The sequence below is a fragment of the Ursus americanus genome, chromosome 14, assembly GCF_024610735.1.
Source record: "Ursus americanus isolate L20-20 chromosome 14, mUrsAme1.1.p, whole genome shotgun sequence".
Classification (NCBI taxonomy): Eukaryota; Metazoa; Chordata; class Mammalia; order Carnivora; family Ursidae; genus Ursus; species Ursus americanus.
Genome location: NC_142140.1, coordinates 42,520,051 through 42,540,415, shown reverse-complemented (window position 1 = coordinate 42,540,415; position 20,365 = coordinate 42,520,051). Strand labels below are relative to the sequence as shown.

The following is a 20,365-nucleotide window of genomic DNA, read 5'->3' as shown; positions in this document are numbered from 1 at the left end:
CCTAGGCGCCCTCCTTTCGTTTTTCTGAACTTCTTCCTAAGGTTCATTTTACTCCCTTTTCTTGCTTATCTATTGCCTGATTCATTTATTTTCAATAAAAGACAAAAGAGATTTTCTGAGTATGGCTTTGATTGGACCCCAAATAGTGTTCTCCTTCTTGTTACTACACCTAGGTTCCTAGCTGGCGTGCCCGCCTTAAAGATTCTACGTTTAATTCTTTCGGCTTGGTGATTATATCATATGTCAATCTCCTATCCCGAATTCAAATTATGAGGAATAACAATAATCCCAAATAGCCGTTTGTTACCTTGTGTGTCAAACATTTTTAGTCCATTAGTTTATTTCACCCTCAAAAGAGCCCTGTTGGTTGGTACAATGACTTTTCTTTTACAGAAGAAAAAACCAAGTCACAAAACGGTTAAGCGACTCATATGAAGCCACGTGAAGAGCTCACATGATCAGAAGCCTAAGGCTTGAAGCCAGACCCAGCTCCCACAGCCTCAAAGCTGTTTTCCCCACTGGGCCTCTTGGACCCACCTCTCTACCCTTACGTCCTCAACCTTCCAATTTCTTTCCTTTCCCTTCCCTTCCTTCCTTCCTTCCTTCCTTCCTTCCTTCCTTCCTTCCTTCCTTCCTTCTTTCTTTTTTCTTTTTTTTTTTTTTAAAGATTTTATTTATTTATGTGACAGAGAGACAGCCAGCGAGAGAGGGAACACAAGCAGGGGGAGTGGGAGAGGAAGAAGCAGGCTCCCAGCAGAGGAGCCCGATGTGGGACTCGATCCCGGAACGCCGGGATCACGCCCTGAGCCGAAGGCAGACGCTTTAACGACTGCGCTACCCAGGTGCCCCCCTTCTTTCTTTTTTCTTTTCTTTCTCTTCTCTTCTCTTCTCTTCTCTTCTCTTCTCTTCTCTTCTCTTCTCTTCTCTTTCAGATTTTTAAAGTAATTTCTACACCCAATGTGGGACTCAACCCTACAACCCTGAGATCAAGAGCTGCGCACTCCACCGACTGAGCCAACCTACTAGGTACCCCTCCAATTTCTTTGTCTTCCGACTCCCTTGTTTTTTGCTCCTCGTCGGCAAAGTTTTAGCTTAAAATTAAATTAGTTTAAATTTGAATTCAATTAGCTTTAAAGTTTTAGTTTAAAAAATTTAACCTTTAGTTTAAAAACTTTTTTTTTTTTTAGCATATCCGCTGGAGCACCCCAGACCTGAAGGAAGCTCTGGAGCTCTGTCAAGAAACAGTGTGGCACAGCGGTGGCAGGCAGGGCCTGGAGCCAGGGTACCTGGGTTCTTGTCCTGCTGTTACTTACAAGCTATGCTACTTTAGGCAAGTCGCTGTCTCTGTGAGTGTCTCATAGGGCTCTTTGGAAGGTTCCACAATGTAACCTATGTAGAGGTGAGAACCACGAACAGCCCCATCGCAGCTAAACAGAGTGTGGTTTCAGCGTTAGAAGCTGGTTTAGCACCGGAAAGAGAAGCAGGGTGCCCAATATTCATGAGCGTGTACTTACCAATATTCTTCTGGATCTCAATGACAAAGTGATTCTCTGGGTTGTGGCAGCTGAAGGAGAAGACCTCTTTTTCTCCAGATTGGATGGTCAACAAGGTTTTATGTCTTTTAGCATTGATGATGTAACAGAGCTTGGATGGCAGAGCTGGGCTCCCAGGCTTTATGAAAACCGTAATGCCACTTCCGTGCGGTGGGGCAATCTCAAAAGCTTCTGGAAGAAGGAAGAAAAATGGAGTGAGCAGGATGATTTATTTAGGTCTCCAAACTTGCTGCCGTCCCCTCCGCTGGTCCAGGAAGGATGCCCTCTTTGACACCTTCATGCCCTCCCTCCTGGTCTGAGAAGGGCGGCGGGAGGGGGGTGTAACATGATAGTGCTGTCCTTACCAACGGGAAAGAAGTAGCCTGTTGCTGATGGGGTCTCGTTTGCTTTATTAATTTTTCTAAAACTTAAAAACACTAGACCACAGCCTAGATGTTTTGAGCAATATGTGTTCATACCCCATCTGTGCAGGATGAAATAGCAATCAGAGAAACTGCCACACCCCTTCTCAATAGGACTGTAAACGAAAGTCCAGGTACAGAGACTTGTCTCTCTCTCCAGGGACGTATTTGTTTGCAAAGAGCTGCTGTCCCCTGCCCTGAGTGCCTCACATGCCCAGTATATACATATATACAACAGTGGAGGCTAGGAAAAAAAATTTTTTTTTAAGATTTTATTTATTGGGGTGCCTGGGTGGCTCGGTCAGTTGAGCATCTGCCTTCGGCTTAGGTCATGATCCCAGAGTCCCAGGATCGAGCCCTGCCTCCAGCTCTCTGCTCAGCAGGAAGTCTGCTTCTCCCTCTCCCTCTGCTCCTCCCCCAACTTGTGCTCTCTCTCAAATAAATAAATAAATACAATCTTAAAAAAAAAAAGATTTATTTGAGAGAGAGAGTGCGTGCACGAGCAGGGGGAGGGGCAGGCAGAGGGGGAGGGAGAAGCTAACTCCCCTCTGAGCAGGGAGCCCCATGCGGGACTCGATCCCAGGACCCTGAGATCATGAGCTGAGCCGAAGGCAGACGCTTAACCGACTGAGCCACCCAGGCGCCCCAACAATTTATTTTTTTAAATCAACTTTACTGAGATAATAATTTACATACATTTAAAAGGGCCCACACATTTTAAGAGTTTTAACAAATGTATATCACATGTGACCGCCACAACAGTCAAGATGTTGAAAGCTTTCATCACCCCTAAATGTCCCTTTAATGTGCCTTTACAGTCAACCTCAGCTTCTGCTTCCAGAAAACTACCCGTTGCCTGATCCAGACTGTCATATAAACAGAACCCTGCAGGTCTTCTCTTTTGTACCTGGTTTCTTTGTCCCGCATGTTTGTTGAGTTTAACCCATGTTCCTGAAGGGATTAGTAACGTGTTTCTTTTCTTTTTTTTTTTTTTAAAGATTTTATTTATTTATGTGACAGAGAGACAGCCAGCGAGAGAGGGAACACAGCAGGGGAGTGGGAGAGGAAGAAGCAGGCTCCCAGCAGAGGAGCCCGATGTGGGGCTCGATCCCAGAACGCTGGGATCACGCCCTGAGCGGAAGGCAGACACTTAACGACTGTGCTACCCAGGCGCCCCATCTTTTTACTGCTAAGTAGATTCCATTGTCTGTATAAACTCTGGTTTATTTATCCACGCACCTGCTGAGTAACATTCGAGTCTTTTCCAGTTTTTGACCAGCCATGTGCTTTCATTTTATCAAAACTGCAGGCCGGCATGAGTTCTGTGCATTTCCCCTCCGACGGGAAGGTATGAGCGCACTTGCGTTTCCCAGGCCCGAAGCTGTGTGCCATCATATGTTGGGACTTCTGTCAACCTCTTCTTGACCCTCTCTCCCCCCTTGTTTGCTCTGCTTTAGGCTGGCCAGGCTTTATATACTAGTGGAAATTGATCCCACAGTCTGTGATAATGAACTGCAAATATTTTCTCCATTTTATCAGTAAGACCTTTACCCTCTTTGAGCCTCTGTTCCCTCACTTGTAACATGAGGGGGTTGGGCTAGAATAATTCTACATTTCCTGCCAGCTCCCTGTCTATGATCAGTACCTGAGGAAGGAAGAAGTGACTTTGCAACTGTCAGCATTCCCAATGACCGCCCAGCAGCGACACAGACCCATGGCTCAGAATGCGGGGACACCAGCTCAGCTGCCTTCCCGACTTGGCTTTCAAGACAGCTTAGGTTTGCATTTTTGGAGCAAAATGGCCTAATCTCTCCAACTTCAGCTTGGACCCCTCTCTGCTTTGGTCACCATGCTCAGGGCACCTTTGCCTTCTTGCTAGAACACACCATAACCTCTTTCCCACCCCAGGGCCTTTGCACATGCTGGTCCTAATTTCTAAAACGCTCTTTTTCTAGAGAGCTGGGTCCTTTTGGTCATTCCAGTGTCGGTTCGAAGGTCATCTCCTCACAGTGGCAGTCCCTGAGCAGCCCCCTAAAGTGCTCCCCTCACCTCCCACCCCCAGTCTTCCTGCTTTGTCTCCCTCCCTGCTCTAGTCTTTGACTGAGAGCACTGTGTTACTTGTTCATTCGTTCTTGCTGCCCATGATCAGAATGGGAGCTCCTTCCTACCTTAATGTGGCAGGAATTTGCTTGCCTTTTTCAGTGGGAGCCTCAGGATCTAGACAGTGCCTGGTGCCTGGGTGGAGGCAGCGGTCATGAGCCTCTCAAGGGCTCCAGGGAAAACTCTCATCTCCATATTCTTGCCTCGGCTGCCTTTGGAAGTATCTCACAGACGTACCGCCACTCCAGGATTTCAGTTTGGGCTAATCCATCTCGGTGGGAACCAGAGGCTCGGAGCTTCTTAATTAAGAACTTCCGAGAGAGAAAACACTCTCTAAGGCAGAAGCTTATTTACTCCAATTCTTCATCTTCAAGCAGTGTAGCCACTTAAAATCTTCAGAGAGACAGAGAGCTGGAGGCCCAGGGGTTCTTGAAGACATCAGGTTAAAATGAATCTAGATTCGTGTTCAGAAACCCAGTTGTCAGACTGATATCCAAGCAGTATGTGTCAACCTTATGTTCTTTTTCTGCAATTATCAAAATGTCTTAACCACGCTATTTGCAAAAAATTCTTGGAACACCCAGTCTCAGAAGGCATGGCATGCTCCCCCATGGCCTCCAACCCCGGGGCTCCAGCAGGGCTAACTCATGGGCAAGGGAAGTGGCATCCAGTCTCAGGACTGCAGCCCGGCTAGCTAGGGTACCAATGTCTTCCCCACTCTTATTGCTCCTCTGTCTGTGTTTATACCCGTTGGCCACAGCATTTAAAAAAAAATTCCTGACCTGGCGGGCACCTGAGTGGCTCAGTCAACTAAATGTCTGACTCTTGATTTCAGCTCGCGTCATGATCTCAGAGCCTGGAGATCGAGCCTGCATCAGGCTCCATGTGAGTGGGGATTCTGCTTGGGATTCTCTCCCTCCCTCTGCCCCTTCCCTCTACCCTCCCCTGTGCACACATACACGCGCTCTCTCAAAATAACTAAGTTAAAATGAATTTTAAAATTCCTTACTCTACAGTGATGATGATTATTTTATTTATTTATTTATTTATTTTAAGATTTTATTTATTTGTCAGAGAGAGAGAGAACACAAGCAGGGGGAGCGGCAGGCAGAGGGAGAAGCAGGGTACCCACCGCGCAAGGAGCTCAATGCGGGACTCAATCCCAGGACTCTGGGATCATGATCTGAGCCAAAGGCAGAGGCTTAACCCGCTGAGCCACCCAGGCGCCCTGGGTGCCATGATGTCCTTCCACGTGTGAGCCTGCCTTTCCAGCCTCGCCTCCGCCTTCAGCCCCGTGCTCTCGAAGATTGTTATTTTAAGTAAGTGTTAGACCCTATGCAGATCGGCAGCCTGCCGTGGGAGGTGTGGGCAGGGAATGGAGGCACCAGGGACAGAGGAGCCTTTGCAGGACCAGAGGACCATTCTGTATCTTGACCGTGGAGGTGATTACACATTGTGCACAGATGCCACAATTCATCAGACTGTACGCTTAAAATGGGTGAAGCTGATTATATGTAAGTTATGCCTTAATAAACAAACAAGAGGGAAAAACTCGTTAGGAAGGTTGTGTTTCTACACAAAGCAGGCACTTAATAAATGAAACAAAGAGTAGTCACGACCATAGCTAAAATATGGTTTAATAACATTCCGGGGTGGGCCTTGTTTCTCTCATGGTGTGTGTAATATTTTCAGGTATCTTTAAATTAGATTTCGGGAACAAGGCTGATCTTGCCATGATGCCTCTGCTCAGCTTTTCCCTCCTGCTTGGAGGCAGGTCGGGTACCCCCAACAAATTCTGGGTGTATGACAATCTAGTCTATTCTTGATGACAGCCAAAGGAAAATAGGTGATCATTTTTAGAAATCTTTTTTTTCCTTTTAGAATCTTTAAAATCATGTATTCATTCCATAAACACTGGGTTCATAATATGTTCTAGGGGACCATACCTGGTGCAAATGATTGAATGACAAAAATCATTGGCGTCCCTGCCCCCAGGGAGTTAATACTCCAGATGAGGGGTTTCTTTTGTTTTTTTGTTTTCTAAAGATTTATTTATTTACTTGAGAGAGAGAGAGCAGGGGGAGGTGCAGAGGGAGAGAGAGAGAATCCCAAGCAGATTCCCTGCTGAGCACAGAGCCCCACATGGGCTTGATCCCATGACCCTGAGATCATGACCTGAGCTGAAATAAAGAGTTGGACGCTCAACTGACTGAGCCACCCAGGCACCGCTGTTTCTAAATGGTCTCTGGAGGGCTTCAAGAATGATGAAGTCCCAAGGTCCAGGACTCCTACTATGGGACCTGGGAATCTGTATTGGAAACACTTGGTTTCATCTGTGCTGGGAGGTAGGGATTCACTTTTACTATTTTTTCCCATATGGAAAGCCAATTATCCCAACTCTACTGAACACACCAACCCTAATGCTACCCGTTATGTATGTTTTTTATTTTGGGTCAAAATAACCCAGATTTTCATTCTAACTCATTTTGCAAACCAAGAAGATGAACTGCTAAAAGGGAGCGATGGCTCACTGCAGGTGAGCATACTTTTATCATCTCACCATGTTCCTTTGTTCTGTTCCCGGATGGCCAACCTAGCACACTCCACTGCCCAGCCACGGTTCGTAGCTTTCCTTCAGTCTCCAGGACCAGAGAATCCCCACCTGCTTCTCAGCTCATCGCCCAGAGGAAACACGTGCGCAGTAAAGCCAAAGCTCACCCCCTCTTTGCAGCAGGAGGGGACGATTTATATGATGGGCTGTTTCCCGAGGTCACAGCCAAGGACGACACATCACCCACAGGACGATCCCGCCCCATCCTCAATGATGCATGTATTAGCAGAGGGGGCAGATGGGGAGTGAGAGGCTAATAACCCAACCATGAACATGCCTGACTTCTGGACTCCCCCTATCCCCCTTCCCCCAGCTCTACCGCTCAGTAGCAGAGAGACCCTCATTGCTTGGGTAAAAGAACTTGTAACTCATCACAGATGCTCTGAGTTTGAGAACGACACGCTGCTCGCACATTTCCCCCTTCTACGCTCACCATCATTCATCAGACCTTGAAACTGGGCACCCCAGCCCTGGAATAAATCTCAGCCGCCCCCATGGCCATGCCACACCGGGTCGGGGCATGTGAGTGCTTGACAAACGCACTGTAATTTAAAGAAAGTGGTTGGGTGTTTTCTCCTTCAGCACCTCTTTCTTTTGCCTCCCCGGGAACTTGGGATTTCTCTGGTGTCATATTTTAGAGGATCTATGATGTAGGTTCACAGAAACGCAGACACAGCTCCAGATTCTGGCGTCATTTCGAGGTCTTCCAGGTGGAAAGACATCCAAGCCAAGCCTCGTGGAAACAGCGCGTGGGCTCCCAGGCCCCGAGCGGGCGCTCATGAGTCACACCTCTCTTCTTCACTCTTCTGCTTTCCGCACCTCTCCTTATTAGGACACCTTCGCTAGTTTCTGCCTCACCAGCGGCTTCTCGGGTGGGAATTTCCAATTGTTTTAATCACCATTCATTATTCACCACTCAGTAATCACCGTATGCACAAATGCCCCTGTTATTTCTTCTCCCTGCCATCCTATTTCTTTGCAAGGGGAAACACATGCAAGGAAAAGAAACCCAAAGAAAGGGATTCCACCTGATACACATCGGGGAAGTTATGTGTTCCCAGATTTGTCAAGTAGGGGTTAAAAGACCGACAGATGTGCTCGAAACATTTTTAGATGGGTCACAACCAGCTACCTCAATTCTGGGTGTGGTTCCCTGGGGGGCTTGGCTTCCATTCACTCTCCGTCTGCCAAAGATGGACCAAGCAGCTCCCAGCCCCGCCTGGGCCCAGCCCGGGGCACCAGGAGACACCTATTAAGACGGATGATGGATGCCCTGCAGGAGAGCCCAGGATGTGGGGAGACAGAACACGGAAGCCACGTGGTATAATCGTGAGTCAGCGTGGCCGATCAGTCATGGCCTGCGTGGGAGTCAGATTCTAAAACAAGTCTATTAAGGGGAAGAGTTCTTCAGGCCCAAACAGCCCCGTCCTCTCTTGGGAAGCTGTCTCATTGCACGTCCACATCCCTCTCCCAAGTTCACTGGCTACAGCTGTTGTTTGCTCATCTGTGCAGCGGAGCCCGGCTTCTCGGGTTGAGCACCAGACAAAGTCGTGATCTGATTTGAGGCACTGGGTTTGCAAAATCCATTTTGTTAAATTGTGGGTGATCTCTCAGAGCATGGCATGCTCAGACCAGGAGAGCCTGAGGAAGTGACATGAGAAGGGACAGTGCTTCACCTGTCCGTGTCACATCCGCCCTGGGGGGACGCTCATGCCGCTTATGCGATCTCTCCTGCTTTTAGTCCCTGCAGAAAGCAGCTGCTGAATTCATGTAAGCTGAGTATACATTTGCCTGTCTGCCCCACCAGACCCTACCTGAGAGTCAGCAACTTGAAGGCACCAAGGAAAGTCAAGATCCTCTGAAGATACTGAGGGTGCACTATTAACCGTCTAGGGGTGGTGGTCAAGGAAGGCTTCATGTAGGAAGCATAACTTAAGATGGGTCCCGAAAAATAAATTGGAGTTTGCCAGCCAGGGCTAGTGAGATGGGTATCAGGAAGGATAGGTGGAGGGAACAGCAGGTGCAAAGACACAGAGGTATGAAGAATGTGGCTCCTTCGGAGTCACTCCATGGAGTTTGTTTTGCTGGGGGGCAAGGAACATGCGGGAAGAAGCTGGAGACAGAGGCAGGAAGCAGGCTGGGAAGGGGTGTGGTCGTGGCCATGGAGTTTGGGCTTCTCCCCAGTGGACCAGCATAACTTAGCAGCTTTGCATAATGGTTAAGAGCTTAGATTCTAGAGTCTGACTGCTTGGGATCGATTCCTGGCTCGACCACACACCAGCTGTGTCTCCTTGGGGAAATTCCTTGGCTTCTCCGTGCCCCACTTTCCTCATCTGCAAATGGGGTAATACTGGCATTGTTGTAAGGACTAAAAGAGTTAACACCTATGAAGGTGCTTAGACCGGTAGCGGTAGCGATCAAGGTTAGCTGTTGTTATTGTTGGTAGTGTGAAGCTCAGGGCTGGGCGGGGACTAGGGGGAGGCAGGTAAGGTTCCCTGGGGCGAACTGGAAGGAGGCCTTTATTCTCAGGGTTGTGCAAGCGTGGAGGCCTCCTCAGCTCTTCCAAGCCTTCCCTGCTCTGGCCTGGCCCCATTCACTGCGTATCGAGGCCTTTCCATTTGAGTTGACTCATGGGACTCCAGCAACCCTTCTCGGCTCAGAGATGTGACCTCACTTCCCCATGTTTGCTGAGCACAGGAAGCAGAGGGGACATTCTCATTTGACTCCAGCACCCCTGCACTGGCCACTCTCCCGGGTCCCACACTGGCCTGCCCTCTAAGAAGCTGCCAAGGTCAAGTCAACCAGCAGGAAGGGAGGAAGTGCCACTGTTGTCAGGAGGTGCACAGAGTTCCTGATCGACACCATGGGCTGGGCATCACCACTGACATAACCCATGTAATGGGGGCTGCTGTGGGGACGGGGTGCCAGACTGTCACACCACCAAATTCAGAGTCTTACTACTCCCATGGGCTTGGGGCAGTGGGGCCTGCCGGCAGAGGAGGGATACCTGGTTTAGGCACCCTAAGTCCATCTGGCATCGACTTGCCTGGGTCTATTTACATCCCGGTGAACTGAAGGGAAAGTCTTCCTAATGGCAGGGAGTCGCCCATCTGCCTACCTGGGAAGAATTAATTGCTCACCTTCACATAAAACAGAATACAACACAAGTTGCTGTTTCAGGAACTAATCAGCCTCCCTTGGCTGAGAAGCCTCTGGAATCTAGGCACCGGCCATGCCTCCATCATAATGACAGTGAACACCCCATGAGCGACCCCTACGTGCAGCCTCCACGCTTGTACTCGGTAGAAGTATTTCTAAATCCCCACCACCACCCCACATAGGTTCTAATATTAATGCCCATTTTGCAAACGAAGGAGCTGCGACTCTGAGAGTTGAAGTAATCCGTCCAGGGGTATACGGTTAGTAAGAGGCGGGGCCAGGTCCTGTGTCCGAGCAGTCGGACACGGGAGCCCCGCGGGACAGATGGCCGCTCCGCAGGGCTGGCCCTGCCTGTTTCTGCACTCAGCCAGGAACTGCGTGATGAGAATGGTGTGTTCTCACCGCCAGTCCGTCAGGACGGAATCAGACATGTCCTAGCTGCTGGCTTTCCAGCGGCTCTCCGGGACAGCAACAGGCAAAGACGTTTGTTTAAGATGGCTAAATAGGCGTGCTGCATTAACCGAAATCATTTAAACTTCAGATCGAAATGTTTGGGATGTGGTTCCTTTTTTTGGTGCGTCTTTTTGGACAGGTCTCAGTGCCAGGACGCGGGGAAGGGAAGCTGGCGTGCTTAGGTGTTCGCGGTTCTCCTGCAGCTTTGTGGGGTCTGCCTGGGGCTTGTGGGATGGGAGGCCTGTGGCCAAGCGGGTGGCCAAGGAAGAGCGGCCACGATTCTGGTAGAAAGCAGCAGGAATAAAGGGCTAGTGCCAGGTCTTGGTGGGAGAGCGTGTGCACACACACACACACACACACACACACACACACACACACGTATAAATGTGTACGTATATACATATGGAAAAAGTATCAAGCTGTATAACTAATATTTATGTATTTTCTTGTATGCCTCAATAAAACAATTTTTAAAACTCAAAAAAAAAGGTTAACTACTTGAAACTTGCCCTGATGAGAGGCTCAACCCCCTTCTCTGTCCTTCTGGGCATGTGCTGCACCCGTCCTGAGTCCCTCTCTGAGCCTGCAGAGTGCTCGGCACGGGGTCTCGTCCACAAACGATTCAAAATCTGGGCCCTCTAGGTCCTAGGCTCTGAGGGAGCCTCACACTTCTGGCTACCACAAACTGTTTGCCTAAGGCTGAAGACAGAGGACAAAAGCCTGCTGGCGTTGGATTGAAGCCTGAGGGGTGCGGTGAGTTATCCTGGTGGGACCCCGCCGAGGGGCCCTGCGGGGATGTGGCAAGGCCTCCTCCGAGGATAGGATTCGAAGCAGATACGCTGCGAGGGCCATTTACAAAAGCAAGCCTTGGGATCACACGGCGTGCTTCGCTTATTTTTTTCTTAATGGTGGTAAAAAAGAAAAAAGAAAAGGGAAGAGACTACTTATCCTTCCACTATCCACAAATAAACCTCGCAAACATTTCCCCCCCTTTTCAAAATTGTGGTAAAGTATACGTAACAGACACGTTGCCACGGTAACCATTTTTAAGTTCAGTGGCATCAGGTATAACCGTGTTATTCTGTGACCACCGCCACCAGCCATCCCCAGAACTTTCCCATTTCTCCAAACTGAAACTCTGTCCCCATTAAACACTAACTCCCCGTTTCCCTCGCCCAGCTCCGGGCGCCCACCATTCTTTCTGTCTCCACGGATCCTCTCGGGACCTCACAGAAGGTGTTCAGTACTTGTTCTTTTGTGTCTCGCGTATTTCGCGGAACATGAAGTCGGTGAGCTTCACTTCTAAACCCGAGAACGGCTAACCACCGATTTGAGTAACAACCAAAAATCGAGCAAAGCGACACACAGTCTCCAATTCATACATGCACACAATATTCTCTTCGTGAGAAGGGGGAGAAATTTCTCTTTACACGAAAAATGATGTCAATAACTAGAAAGCTGAAAAGATGGCAAAATGGTATGAAAAAGAAGCAGGAGTATTTCTCTGGACAGTTGGCAGCCGGTCAGAAGGTCACTCAAGGGGCGCCTGGGTGGCTCAGTCGTTAAGTGCCTGCCTTTGGCTCAGGGCGTGATCCCAGGATCCTGGGATCGAGCCCCCATCGGGCTCCCTGCTTGGCGGGAGGCCTGCTTCTCCTTCTCCCACTCTCCCTGCTTGTGTTCCCTCTCTCGAGGTGTCTCTCTGTCAAATAAATAAAATCTTAAAAAAAAAAAAAAAAAAAAAAGAACGTCAGTCAGCCTGCTAGCCACCAGCGCTCTGCAACCCTGACCTTCTCTGAGCCGCAGACCCAGCGATGGGCTACCGAGACCAACGTTCTGACAGGCCTGTGTTCCTTGGCGATTAGAAGCACTAGACATGAAAACTCTCTTGTGTGAACATAAGCCATGAATTGGTTAAAAGTAAAAATAAGTGTCGTTTCAAATGGGCTTTTCCAGAAGGTTATATGAGCCCATTTCCACCATATTATTCACCAACCCTCAAAGCTAATGTTAAGAGATGGGGTTGGGGGGCGCCTGGGTGGCTCAGTCGTTAAGTGTCTACCTTCGGCTCAGGGCGTGATCCTGGTGTTCCAGGATAGAGCCCCACATCAGGCTCCTCTGCTGGGAGCCTGCTTCTTCCTCTCCCACTCCCCCTGCTTGTGTTCCCTCTCTCGCTGGCTGTCTCTCTCTCTCTGTCAAATAAATATATAAAACCTTAAAAAAAAAAAAAAGAGAGATGGGGTTGGGAGGGCAACGGGGAAATGCTTCATTATAAAATATCCCCCTTTGATTTAGTTCAGCCTGCAGCTTTGAAGAGCCACTCCTGAGGGAGCAGGGAGGGGCAGCAGGAGAGAAGTTCTATTAAGGCCTGACCTGTGCTGGGGGCCACTCGAATCTTGCCTCCATCACCCAGGCTGATGTGAGTAACACTCCCTCCCTCATGCGCCAAGTCTCTCCAGTCATCCCTGGGGCCATGCTCGCCTGCTTGGGAAAAGCCACCGTACTTCTTTAAATTGCAGAGTTCTCATCTGTCCTATTTGGCCCCAAACATTAACTACGCAGGACTTGTACAAGTACTGCAGTGAGACTCTATGCATAAAGTGCAAAGAACAGGGCTGCGCTGGTGTTAGGCCCTCATCTAGAGATGGCCACCATCACTTCCAACCCTCCACGGGGCCTCTGGACCCTGCAGTGGGCAGAATTTCAAGATGGCCCCAAAGAGCCGCGCCCTGTATGTTCTCCTCCCCTTGAGTGTGGGAGGGACTCCGAATATGATTGGGATATCACTCATGTGATCAGATGGTGTTGTAGGGTCAGGCCAACTTTATCCTGGTGGGCCTGACCTAGTCAGTGGAACGCCTAAAGGAGTCTGGGCTTTTCCCGGAGAAAGGGAATTGAAGTGTGAAAGGAATTCCCTGGTAGGGGTAGGGTCTCTAGCTGGTTCTGAAGACGGAGGGGGCAGGCAGTGTGGGTGTGGGAGGCTGATTGCTGCCAGCAGGTGTGGTTTTCAGCTATTGAATGGAAAGGGGGACCCCAGATGTCTGGCCACAAAGAACTGAATTCTGCTACAACCATGCGAGCTTAGAAGAGGGCCCGAGCTCTCGATAAGAACACAGCCTGGCCAACATCTTGATTTTAGCCTAGGGAGACTGAGCAGAGAACCCATCCACATTACATCTGGACTCCTGGCCTGCAGAACAGTGAGCTAATTAATGCATGTTGTTGTAAGTCACTAAATTTGTGATAATTTCTTATGCAGCAGTTGAAAACTAGTATAGAACTTGTAACCAGATGGGGTACCAGGCAGGACCTGCTGAGCCGCTCAAGGAAAGAGGTTTGGGTAAGTATACGGTATTGTCTAGGTCATGGATCCTCCCCTTCTTCTTTTTTTAAGATTCATTTATTTAAGAGAGAGAGTGAGACAGTGTGTGCAGAGGGCCAAAGGGAGAGAAGCAGACTCCGCTAAGCACGGAGCCTGATGCGGGACTTGATCTCACCACCCTGAGATCATGACCCGAGCAGAAATCAAGAGCTGGATGCTTAACTGACTGAGTCACGCAGGTGCCCCAGAGCCTTCCCTTCTGAGCTGAGGTACCATTACGGTGTTACGTCACATGGACAGCTTTTCTGGAAGGTACCTCCACGAGGATGTCTAACTTCATTGTATTTACTGTAAAATTTCAGTGTCCAGATGCTGGAAAGTGATGGGGAGGGAAGTGCAGGAGTGCGTCAGAGGGAAGCGGATGCTGTGGTTGCGAGAGCTCGTGGCCGGTCATGTCACCTGGCCCTGTGGGAAGAGCAAGAGCAGGAAGAGGGTGCTCAGAGGAAAACCAGAAGTCAGGGAGAACGGCAGTGGGAAGCCTGGCCTTAACACCCCGAGAGTCCAGCCGTGTTAAGCTGTGTAGGGGCCGCTGGGGGCCGGTGGGAGGTGGCCTCCAGGAATGACGGCCACAACCTACCACCCCCAGGTGTTTGGCATCTGCCCCGTGCCGGGTACTTTTTATACAAATCCTTTAGGTAAACTGTTCCCATTCACAGCTGGGAAGACGCACGGCTGAGATTCAACCCAGGACTGACCGACTCCAAAGCCCATGCACGGCTGCCACTCCAAGACGTCCACCCTCAAGGTCACAGGCTGCTGGGCAGCCGGGGCCCAACCGTGGCTAGGGAGGGACCTGCTTCAGCGTGTAGCACTCAATGCCACCAACACAGACAGAAGTCTCACCGTTTGCTTTTCCAAAGCCCACTCTGAATATCAACGCTGCCCTTCGTCCTACCGCAGAGGCCCCCGTGACCGTACGCTATGTTCTGTGGGGAGGCAGGAGCCTAGCCATCCGAAACAAGCCAGTTTGCTTAGTCTGAGCCCCTCTCTTGGTCTGTCATCTTGCCCCTTCAGAGCCCTGATCCCAACTCTTCTCATGAATGATAAGTCCTGGGCAAAGGATGACGCCCGCTCCTCCTGTCATCTCTGACATCTTCACCGCCTCCTTCCTTACCTTCACTCCTCATACTCTGGCAACAGTCTACACTCTGTCTGGAGGATGACCACCAGCTGACTCACCCCTCACTCCATCCTTGCTGCAACCAGAAAAACGGACAGCAGCATTTGCAGCCAGGGGATGCCAGCCTTCACCAAGTGGCAGCTGAGAGAGGGGTGAACTGGGTCTTTTGGGGGGGCCTTAGGACTACCAGTTTCTTAACTGCAAAGGCCCAAACTCTTGGTTACTCAGGGGGACATAACCCAGGAGGGTGGGTGTATCACTATCGCAGGAGTCAGGGCAGCCAACTGGGAATCTATCCTTCTGTTTGGATCTCTTGTTTTAGGGATTAGGGATCAGTACCTCTTGCTGCTATCAATGTTTCCAGCATTTTTAAAGGGCACGGGGGGTGTCAACTCACATAGCCTGCCTTGGACAATAAGTCTCTGAATGAAGCTCTCCCAAATGACCACAGGCAGGTCAATAAAGTGATCTTTCTGGCAAACCGGGTAGCCCAGGGTAAAACAGGTCAGGAAAGGAAGGCTGCACACTCCAGGAAATCTCTGGAGTCAGAAAGACACATGCTTTCCTCACCCACAGGGGCTAGGGTAGCTCCCAGGGGTGTTATGTCACTGAGGAGGGCCATTACAGAATACGTTACATCAGAGCGTGGTGATTATGGGAGGTGTTACGTCAACAAGACCAACCATTATGGAAGACGTGTCATCACTGAGGAGGGCGGCTGTAGAGGAATGGTTGTTACGGAAGGTGTTAGGTCCACGAGGATGGGTGCTGCAGAAGATATGGACATGGAAGGTCTTCAAACAACAAGAATGGATATTACAGGGGTTCAACCACCACGGACCAAATTACATCAACAAGGATGGTCATATTGGCATCTGGACAGGGCCAGTATTGGGACTAGCCAGTGATCTCAGGGAGATAAAATACAAGGTTGAGGGACCAAGAATGCTGAGATGAGGGTTTTGAGGAGCCTGGCCCCAAAGCACATCGTGTTGGCAGGTGGAAGAAAAAACCATGTTATCCCTGAAAGGGAGAGAAGAGACTGTGATTCAGAGCACTTTCCTTTTCATGAACCATATTCCTTCCTTACAGCAGGAGTTGGTCCCACTGCTAAGTGCCCTTATCAAGGAAGAGGAGGATGGGAACAAAACCAGCTAGAAAATTCCAGAGCAAGGAGGCATTTAATCCTCATTCAACTACATTGTTTTGCTCCTACAGCTGGTCTCCCATTACAAATCATACGGAAGGATCACTATTTTTAAAGTTTTTATTTAAATTCCAGTTAGTCAACACACAGTGCAATACTAGTTTCAGGTGTACAATATAGTGGTTCAACACTTCCATGTGCTCATCACGACAAGCGCCCTCCTTAATCCCCATCACCTGTCTCCCCCATCCCCCCACCCACCTCCCCTCTGGTGACCAGCAGTTTATTCTCTATAGTTGTCTGTTTCTTGGTTTGTCGCGCTCTCTCTCTCTCCACCCCCCCTCTTCGCTTGTTGGTTGTTTCTTAAATTCCACATATGAGTGAAATCATGTGGTATTCGTCTTTCTCTGATTGACTTATTTCACTTAGCATAATACTCTCTAGCTCCATCCATGTTGTTGCAAATGGCAAGATTTCATTCTTTTTGATGACTAATATTCCATCGTGGGCGTGTATGCATGTGTGTGTGTATGATTTATATATATACGATCTATGTAGATACATAAATAAGATGTGGTATAAATATGTATATGTGTATAGGTACAGACCACATCTTCTTTATCCATTCACCAATCGTTGGACACTTGAGCTGCTTCCATAATGTGGCTGTTGTGGATAACGCCGCTATAAACACCAGGCTGCGTGTATCCCTTTGAATCAGTACTTTTGTATTCTTTGGGTAAATACCTAGTAGCGCAATTGCTAGATCACAGGGTAGCTCTATTTTTAACTTTTTGAGGAACCTCCATACTGTTTTCCAGAGTGGCTGCACCAGTTTGCATTCCCAACAGGGCAAGACCTTGCCAACACCTGTTGTTTCTTGTGTTGTTGATTTTAGCCATTCTGACAGGTGTGAGGTGCCATCACATTGTGGTTTTGATTTGCATTTCCTGACGATGAGTGATGTTGAGCATCTTTTCAGGTTGGCCATCTGGATGTTGAAGGATCATCCTTAATTACATTTTTCCAGATAGTAGATCACTTAGCAAGTTGTCTTTTCAGAGATGGTGGGAGAATGCTCTGGAAATATCAAAACAACACTGTGGGATTATTGGTAATGAATGACAGAGCCGCACTTCCACTCCAGAGCAAACAAACCTTAGGGTTTGTTATGATGTCCCACAGATCTCAGACACCAGAACACCTTGTCCTCCTCCTCTTCTTTTCCTGCCTATGAAAGCTAGTCTCCATCCCCGACTTTTACTGCAGTTTTTACACATATATCTTTTAAGTGTACTTATCACATTGGACAGTGTCGCAAACTCATGCTTTCGGGGCCCAGGCAGGCAATGTAAACAAGAAAAGCCAACGTAGGGTATTTGCTGAATCAGAGGTGAGTGCTTTACTAAATACTTTGTAATTCAGCTTTTTTTTCAAAACACATCGAACTGAACTGGGCCAAGGCGTCTAGGCCTCTAATTTGTAGCCCCCAGTTTACATGTTTCACTCCCTTCTGGATGGTGAGTCCCTGGAGAGTGACGGACTGGGGTTTCCTACCCCGTATGTCAACCGTCTAACACAGGGGGCTTCCAAGATCTGTGGAATGGATGGGATTTATTACTACACGGCCCAAGACTGAGCTAGATCTTTCAAAGACCTCCTAGGCAAAAATCAAATTCTCTACGCCTGCTCAGTGCTAGGCTCTAAGAGTGGATAGGGGGAGAAATGCAGCAATTTGCTCGTCAAGAAAAGTCGCTCCACGTGGAGAAGGCAGCTTTGGTCATGAGTTCCCCAATTCCTAGTGACTTAATACTTCTCCTCTGTTACTTTTACACAATGGATTTCTTACAGGAAGCAACTGTAGATTTTCTGAAGACGGTACTTACACTCACAAAATCCGTTTTTAAACAAAACTATTGATTGTTATCCTCATACCTGGCTTTGAAATTTTTTTTTTAACTGAAAACTATTTTTAAGGCAAAACTTTGGTGGTAGAAGGCAAAAGGCAAATCAATGGCTGCCCGGATATTGACTGCAAAGCGGAGGAACTTTGCGGGCTGGTGGGAATGTTGAATCATGCGTTTGACAAGACTCATTGAATAGCACCATCGAGATTGGTGAATCTTGTGTTGTGTATATTACAGCTTAATAAAGCTGAAAAATACATTTTACACTTAGATAAATAATACATGAAGCACAAAGTAAAAAAAAAAAAGAGTTTTCATCCGTAAAAAGTCTTACTTTTATCGTGAATCTGGGGTTTTTGTCAGGGGCAACCAGGGATACCAGCTTCTTGTGTGTCCTTACACAGCTAATCTCTGAATTTGTAAGTATATACCTATATGCCACCCTGATTTTATTTCTTTTTTTTTTTTTAAAGATTTTATTTATTTATTCGACAGAGATAGAGACAGCCAGCGAGAGAGGGAACACAAGCAGGGGGAGTGGGAGAGGAAGAAGCAGGCTCATAGCTGAGGAGCCTGATGTGGGGCTTGATCCCGTAACGCCAGGATCACGCCCTGAGCCGAAGGCAGACGCTTAACCGCTGTGCCACCCAGGCGCCCCTATTTTATTTCATTTCCTTTTGCTAACGGGCAACGTGCTATACTCACTGTTCTGAACCTTACGTTTTCCTGTCCATGACGTATCTCGGGGGTCACTCCACATCAGCACACTGAAAGCCACCCAATTGCCTTAAACAGCTACCTAGCATTCATGTACCGAAATCTGTTAACCAGGCTTCTAACGATGGTCATCTGGGTTGTTTCCAGTTTCCAGCTCCCCGGACAAGGAGCAGAAGACGCTTCTCTAGAGTTTCCAGGTGCCAGTGGGACACACCTCCCGTGGGACCCCGGTTCCTGGCTAGAACTTGGACAGCATCCCCCACCCAGGCACAGACCAGGGAGGCTGGAAGGTGTGGATGCCCGTGTTCGGCTGCACTGGCAGTGAGAGGCTTCTGCGAGATGACCCAAGCACTGTTTGCAATTAGGAAAACGTCCTCTTCTGTGTTCTGACAAGTTGAGAACTTGCTCCCCACAGATTTAGCCCAAGGCCAAAGTGCCTGATAAGATTGTCAGCAACTTCTAGGACGGTTGGGTAATCCTTCTTTGTCTCGGTTGGGTAATCCTTCTTCGTCTCTCGGAGGGGCTTAAAGGCAGGGGTCCAGCTCTGTTTCCACCATCTGGCACATTCCAGCCCAGGCTCGGTGTATGCCACCTGCTCACAAGAATAGCTATAACCCTCAGAAGCCTACTGTTCTCATTCATTTCGCAGAGAAATTGGGCATGGCATTAAAGTTACATAAAACTGGTCTGGTCAGTTCCTAGGCTAACATAAAATGTGTGTGTGTGTGTGTGTGTGTGTGTGTGTGTGTGTGTGCAGGTGCTCACTTGCAAACAATTTTTTTTAAAAAAGATTTTATTTATTTGACAGAGATAGAGACAGCCAGCGAGAGAGGGAACACAAGCAGGGGGAGTGGGAGAGGAAGAGCAGGCTCCCAGCAGAGGAGCCTGATGTGGGGCTCGATCCCACAACGCCGGGATCCTGCCCTGAGCTGAAGGCAGGCGCTTAACCGCTGTGCCACCCAGGCACCCCTGCAAGCAATTTTTAAAAATTTGTTCTAGGGTCATGGAGAATGACTTCTTGCCATTTTTATTTATTTGTTTTTTTAAAGATTTTTTTTTTACTTACTTGAGAGTGAGCGAGCGAGAGAGAACATGAGAGAGCACAAGCGGGGTGGCGGGGGACATAGAGGGAGAAGCAGGCTCCCCGTGGAGCAGGGAGCCGGATGCGGGGCTCGATCCCAGGACCCCGGGATCATGACCTGAGCCGAAGGCAGACGCTTCACCGACGGAGCCACCCGGGCGCCCCCACTTCTTACTATTTTAATCCAGCAGCTTCACTTCTAGGAAGTTCCTGCGAGATGTCCTCACACCTGCCCAAAGTCACCTGTGCGGGGACAGTAACCAAAGCACAGCGTGTGGTAGCAGAGGCCTGAGAACAACTTAAATGTCTCCCACGAGTGACGTGGTTACGCAGACTGTGGCCTGGCAGCTCCGTCCAGACTGTCTGCTCTTGAAAATCTCCAAGTTCTTCGTGGGCTCAACTCAAAATAATCAAAGAAATAGCAATTCTCATTAACTGAGGAAGCTGTTCTCGGCCAGACCGGGGGCCGAGGGGCTTCCAGACGTGATTTCATACAGCCCTCCAGCTACCCACGAGGTGCTGCCATGTCCACGTGTGGAACGGAGGACACTGAGTCTTAGGGGGGCTAAGAAACTAGCCCAAGCTGCCTAGTGAAGAGGAGGGGGAGTCAGGATTTGAACCAAGCTCTGCCCTATCCCAACGCTTGTCTGAATGAGATTGCTTCCAAAAAGCTAGCAAGTAACCGTGAGTGCAGTGAGCCCTCAACTCCTTCTATTTCTCTGCTCCCCTCTCCCTCC

General features: G+C 48.9%; 1 protein-coding gene across 1 annotated transcript in view; it reads right to left on the bottom strand.

Moving 5' to 3' along the window:
• CDCP1 (CUB domain containing protein 1) overlaps positions 1–20,365 on the bottom strand; it is a 56,382-nt gene that overhangs the window by 26,215 nt on the left and 9,802 nt on the right. Inside the window, exon 2 of the mRNA XM_045778552.2 lies at positions 1,515–1,724. Coding sequence (XP_045634508.1) covers positions 1,515–1,724 — 210 coding nt within the window. The remainder of the gene's footprint in view (positions 1–1,514; positions 1,725–20,365) is intronic.